The sequence below is a fragment of the Apteryx rowi genome, unplaced genomic scaffold (assembly GCF_003343035.1).
Source record: "Apteryx rowi isolate R43461 unplaced genomic scaffold, aptRow1 scaffold_12, whole genome shotgun sequence".
Lineage (NCBI taxonomy): Eukaryota > Metazoa > Chordata > Aves > Apterygiformes > Apterygidae > Apteryx > Apteryx rowi.
Window position 1 is genome coordinate 6,841,703 of NW_020447419.1, and position 6,443 is coordinate 6,848,145.

The 6,443-nt window shown below is 36.2% G+C and overlaps 1 protein-coding gene across 3 annotated transcripts in view; it reads left to right on the forward strand.

Annotated features, from left to right (window-relative positions):
- ALS2 (ALS2, alsin Rho guanine nucleotide exchange factor) overlaps positions 1-2,976 on the forward strand; it is a 38,806-nt gene extending 35,830 nt beyond the window's left edge. For all 3 annotated transcript variants that reach the window (XM_026088249.1, XM_026088265.1, XM_026088257.1), the window contains one exon: positions 1,150-2,976. In XM_026088249.1, the coding sequence (XP_025944034.1) occupies positions 1,150-1,188 (39 nt within the window). In that variant the 3' untranslated portion in view covers positions 1,189-2,976. The remainder of the gene's footprint in view (positions 1-1,149) is intronic.
- Positions 2,977-6,443: the final 3,467 nt, after the last annotated feature.

The window sequence follows — 6,443 nt, forward strand, 5'->3', positions numbered from 1 at the left end:
CGCTTGTCTTTCCCCTGTAACTTAACAAACCTTATTCCCTTCATAAAAATTGGGATGAAGTGCTTCTGTTAAGATTAACCGTCCTAATGATGTTTGTCTGACATTACATCAAGATGCATCAAGAATTCCATTTTGTCAAAAAAATCAGATTCCTTTATCAATCTCTATATTCTAGTTAGTATCTYCCTAATTATGGGAAAAGGGAGAGAGACATCTCTGTTTAGGTGAATATCCCATTGTACACCAAAGACCTCTATAACGGTAGTGGTTTGTCTTGTTTCATCAAAACTATTCCAGAAAAGTGGGTTTAGACAAGTCGGTTGTGGTGTTTTTGTTTTCATTTTTTATTTTTTTGAGGGGGGCAGGAGCAAGGGAGATATTAATCTGAAAATGCTTTAAGTAAAAATCTCAAGCTGAGCTTCTAGGAGAATGTGATTAGTTTTTTTGGTCTGTGCAAACTGGGGATGTATTTGGGTTTAGAGCTTTTATCCCCACCTGTTGTTTTTATTATGTTACAAGAAGGGAAGGTTTGAGTTGATTGAACTTTCTCAAAGAATCTCTTTATTTAGCAAGAGCTGAATCTTATTTTGTCTGAGTACAAATATTTCCTGAAACATTTATATTAAGTTTCTTGGCCACTGCTGACCCAAGTCATGTGGAATTAGCATTGAGAAGTGAATAGCTATCAGCAGCAGGTCAGCTGTGAAAGTTATGGTCAGAGTATTTATCTAGGTGATAGAAGTCTTTGCTTTTTAGTATCAGAGTGCTTTTGAAACCCTTATGTTAATTCTTGCTTCCTTGTTCTGTGAGAAAATATTTTCATTTTTGAGTCCTTCTATCAAAGGGCAAAGACAGACTTGTGAGCAAGAAAATGTACATTTTGCCAGTATTTGGAGTCCCAAATTGTGCTATCTCACTTCATGAAGAGCTGGACATAATTTGTAATTGAAAGCTCCTGGGTTTTTTTGTTTGTTTGTTTACATATCAGAAGATTCTCATGTGTTGCAGTGTCACTGTATCATCACTGCTTGTGGAAAGCCTAGTCCTCTATTTTCTTGGATAGAAAAAAAGCTCAGTATGTGTGTACAGTGCTTTATCAGCTTCCTTAAAGCTGGCATATATGCTAAACTGAACTTTGTTTTAATTCAGGCATGTTACTACCAGATTCAACATGAAAAACTTACTTAGACCATCATTTACAACCTGGCTCTGTGGGATAATCTACTGAGTGGAACTTCATTAATACTCACTTTCTTCCCTGAAATGGGACTAAAAACAGGAAAATACTCTGAAGTTACAGATGTTCTGTTACAGATGAACATACTGTTTTTACTTCTGAACTTTCAATTTAAGATCGGAAAATTGCAGCCGGAGACTAGCTATGAAGAGGTGATGAAGATAGCGATAATGGAATTTGGTTTGCCAAGCACTTTCCAAGAAGAAATTACTTCCTACTCTAACAGAAAAATTATTTATTCCTTTTAAATTAACAGTACTTCAAAAGGCATGGCATCTACATAGAATACATGTGAAAGTCTGGGCCACGTAGCTTCTAAAATAGTAGGTTTGTTTTTATTAGTCCTGGTTTGTCGACAGGGACGTTTAAAGAGAATGAATTGCACCACAGAACCATTCAGTCTTCCTGAATTCAGCTATTACTATATATGTTTGTTAAAAGATAAAAATGTTAGTATTTATATTGGGTAGCCTATAGTGTGTTTTGCTGTAAAGGTTTTGAGGCATCTTCTGCTGAACAGAACTGCTGAAAGCAGTGTTATAATGTGCTATTGTGGAAATAATCACACTGTTACAGGCTTCCCTATTTACTGGAATTATAAATATGTAGGCACTCACTACTCTTTCTGTTTATGAAAAAAACAAAAGGCACTGACTAGTTCATATTTTGGCACTGAATTAAATACTTGAAATCTGTAGTGTGCTCAGCTTCGTTACCCTGAGATCCAAGGATAAACACTTTCTTCAGAAAAGAAGAAAGTCCCATGTGATAGGAAAATGGGAACATGCTTTTCAACAAACTGACAAAGGATTAAGTTTGAGACTTTTGCCTGTAACTTGCTAGTTACTTACATGTCAGAAAGAAAAACTCCCACATTGCCTTTTTGAAGATACAGAGAACAAGTAGTTTCAGTGTGGGATTTTCATGTATGTGTGTGTTTGTTCTTCTGTCGTTTATGGTTAAGTTTATTTATACCAGTAACACTAGTGGATAACTTGGGTATTGTAGATGCTGTTCTTTACCATGGCTGACACACAAAAAAAAAGGCAGGGGGATTCTGGAATGTTGCAATGGCTTAAGTTATCTCAAATTACCATAGATAACGCTAATCATATTTTGAAAAAATAATCATGGCTTGTGTATTGGCACTTAAATGGTTTAAAAAAAGCATATGTCAAAATACTGTTGGGAACAGTGACTGTAATGTAGCAATTTTCATAATAAAGTAAAAAATTGTTCTTTCTGAGATTATTTTTAATTTCATTAGAGAAGGGGAGAAAGCAATTCTGGCAAGACTGTTCACAAATATTTCATTGTGAGCAGAACACGTTTGGTTAGAGTTCTTGCATGAAAGACAACCGTTGTTTTAGACCATCATATATTTCTTCTATGCAAATAAATTAAAGCAGAAAAAGTGGCGATGGGTACTGCACCAGCTTTGGTTTTTTTTGCGAACTATTCCTGTTAGGAAAGGATATTTTCTTTCAAAAATTTGTATAAGGCATGAGCATTTGGAGAAGAAGGCTGAGACTCTTCTTGAAAATAGCAGTAAAAGTTGACTTTAACAGAAACTCAGGCTCTTTTTTGTCTGCTGTGAATATTCCTCTTAAATATATGTAGCCAATTGAATAGACGGGTTGTTGTTTGTGAACAGTTACAATGTTTCATTATAATGTTTTATTTGCAAATACAAGGTTAATGGATACTTAAATGTATTTGCCCAATCTTTAAACAGGATGCTGAGGAGAGACTTTCTTGATCTTTTATAAGTAAAACTGAAAACAAAACAAAACAAACCCAGAGTCTGGTTTTGTTTTGGAAGACTAATGCATGGACCTTAAGGGACAAAAAGGAAAAATATGTAAGTAGAGAAAATCCAAATAAATTGTACAGTAAGTCAAAATGTGTATACAGCATGAAAATTATACATACTGGTGGACCCAGAATACATGCTCTGTTTAGCCAAGATATCAGCATTCTTTCAGATGTTTCTAATATTGTTATTTATCCAGGAGAGTGCCAAAGGGAGTACTGCAGCAAAGAAACTTCAGATCATGAAGACTGAGGGAGCATAGCACTTGTTGTAGTTTTTGTCTCATATTGAGGGGAAAAAAAACACATTCTGACAGGCAGCTGTTTACCTGTAAGCTTAAAACCCCCCTATTAACCTTTTAAAAACAAGGTTGAAGCAGAATATGTATTGTGCATTGGAGACAGTAAGATCATGTTTTCTTGATGCTCTTGATGCTTTAAGGGTATGCAGGGTAACTGTCATGTAGAACAGGTCAGTGTGTAATGTTTCTTCAGATTTATGAATTGTCAATATTGATTCCTTAAAATAGCTACAAAACAAGCTATTGCAGTTTTGTATAACATTAGAAACAAAACTTCCCCCTGTTGAACCTGCAGGTCCCCAAACTTTTTTTTTTTATTAATAGTTCTTGATTACCCTGAGAGAGAGTGCAGAGAAGATTTTTTTGTTGTTGTTTTAGGGAAGGGGACAAAGAATAGTGAGGGGATGTGTGCGAGTCTTTTACCATGATAGATGCCAATTTGGAAGTGATTTATCTACTTGGAGTCCTTTTTTTCCTTTCCTTACTGTGGTGACAAGTTAGTATTAGCTTTGTCTACTCATCATGGGATTTTCTGTTTCTGTGTTTATGATCTTTTAMAGCCGATGTTTCTATCTGACTTTTTCTAGCCTACACTTAGAAATTTGAATGGTGACTGCCGTACATAATGTGGCAGTTCATGAAATTCGGCATTTTTAGCAGATGTTATCCAAAATTCTAAAGTTTATGCCTCATGTAAATTTTCATCTGTATGGACACTGTCACTTAGGAAATTCTGCATTTTAAAACTTCCTATTTTTTAATATTTATTTAACTTCAGGTTGAATGATACAAAGTCGAGAACTAAAAAATAAAACAAATCTGCCTTTTTATATACACAACCTCTTATAAAAAGCAGTGATATAGCATATGAATTTAACTTGCTGGTTAATGGAAACAGACCACCTGGGTTGGATTATTTTTGGTCTTTCTGCTATATAGCTCATTTATTAGCCGAAGAGAATCCTAGGATTAAATGTGCTTCTGACACAGATTCCACTTTACAGCCTACATGTGGGCTGTGATGCATTTGGAAATCAGTGCAGGGCAGCTTGACTATGTGTTTCTGTAGCTAACCAAGAAATGAGTCAACCTGCAGGACTTCTATCTCTCTTACTGTATCATAAATCCATCCCCCCTTCCCCACCCTAAATTGAAAGCCAGGTATTTCTTATGCTGTAGCAGAAATTCTGTAACCAGCAACAGAAGAAAAGGTTACAATATTACATATACTTGTCTTAATTGCAGGCTTGGTAATTGAAGAGAGACCCTAAGAGCTAAGTGTCCTATTGCCTGGGAAAGTTCTTGAGAATAACAAGCTGCTTGAGTGAGAGACAACTTAAAGTAGGCTTTTTAAGCAAGAAAAGGGTTAAGGGGATTTATTCTCTTCTCCCTGGTAATGAGTGGTTCTAAGGTTAGGTTTCTGCGGATTAGAAAGGAAGGGATGTCCGTAGATTAGCTAGGGCAGTGAGGTTACTTGCTCTGCTAACATCCTACAAATATTCTTTTCCACTGGAAATTCTCTGTGAGCTGAACATGGTGTGTTCTGCAGTATTTGCAGGTAAGACAATATGTGCTATAGTGAAACCATTGTACTCCACAGATGTGTTTCCCCCATGCAATTGAAATTAGTTTTTCATAGTTACAGCAACCCTGATTAAATTTGTGATGTCTGTTTAATTCCCATTCTCTAAATATTAGAGATGCGTATGAATGGGGAGTAGAAGCTAAAAGGAATTTCTTTCCTTACTCCTAATCTTCACAAAGTACTCTGACTTGAATGCCAGATTCTATGCATTATTGACTCATTTTGCTAAAGCTAGATTCTTTTTTCTAACTGCTCCTGTTGGAAGCAATTTAGGAAACTGACTGCTCTTGTATGGTGAGGGATAACCTAGAAGAAAGATAGGTGACTGATGTGGGACTGTAAAACAAACCCTTTCTGTATTGAAATACTTAGCACATTGTTTACAAACCAGCTATATGGCTAATGGTGTCAGTTTTGTTTTTTGAAAGCCCCAGCAGTAGGCAGTAAACAGCTGGAAGTAAAAAAATGGAGGGTAAGGCAGTAATGCTGGCCACTTCACATAACTCCAGTTTGGTGCATACACGTATTCTTTTCTGAATGTTGTTATTTTAGGAAGCAACATGTAAGTGGCATTACCCCCATGCAAACAAGATATTGGCATCCCCAGGGGAGCTATAGGATTGTGCTTTAGTGAGAGGTGGAATGAATCATATAATTAAATATATCTGATTGCAAATGGTAATAGCATATTTTGTTGCATCAGCAGCCTTACATATGTAGGTGTGGCTGTCTAATGCTCACACAGTGACTTACATCAATGTAAGACTTATTCAGTGTTTTTAACCTGTGTGCCACCTCAGACTTGCCATAAGTGGCTCTTGGGCCAGGATAAGGATGTATGTTTTCAAAGGACAGATCTCAGCCTTTGCTTAAAATAAGTGTCAAGTTACTCCACTTATATTTAGGGATGCTTTTTTAATTAAAACACAGGTCAATATACAAAGGCAAGATGTCTTTCACACTGGCTAAAAGAGGAGACTGATCTAGTCCAGTCATGAGACTAGCTTAAGTTCATTTAACACAGAACACAAGTCCTGAATAGGACATGTCATTAGAAAGATGCTGAATATCTTTTATCCTTCATTGCTTGCATACTCAGTTTACTGATTTGTAGTGGCTTATTTACAATGAAAGCTTTCTCAGGGTGTTCCCTGCCCTCAAGCTAATTGGTAGTCTTCAGTATGCCAAACTGTTACTTTTTGACAAATTTGATTATATGAATAGCTTGCCTTGTTAAAAGTGCCTGATAACCTTATCAAGCATCTTAACCAAAGAAGCTTACAAGATCAGGGGGGCTGATGTTATGAATGTCAGGGTCAATGGTGTTTGTCCCCTTTAAAAGTTTCCCAGAGTCCAAAATAGTCTATTTTAAGATGATTCTGAAAACTGTATTTATTTGAGTAAGAGCAGGCCTTAGGCTCCCTTGGAACTCCAGGCTTGTATCAGTAAGACCTTGTAGACTGTCAGGTAAATAAGTTCAAGGAATTTCATATTTTGCCACTGAAGA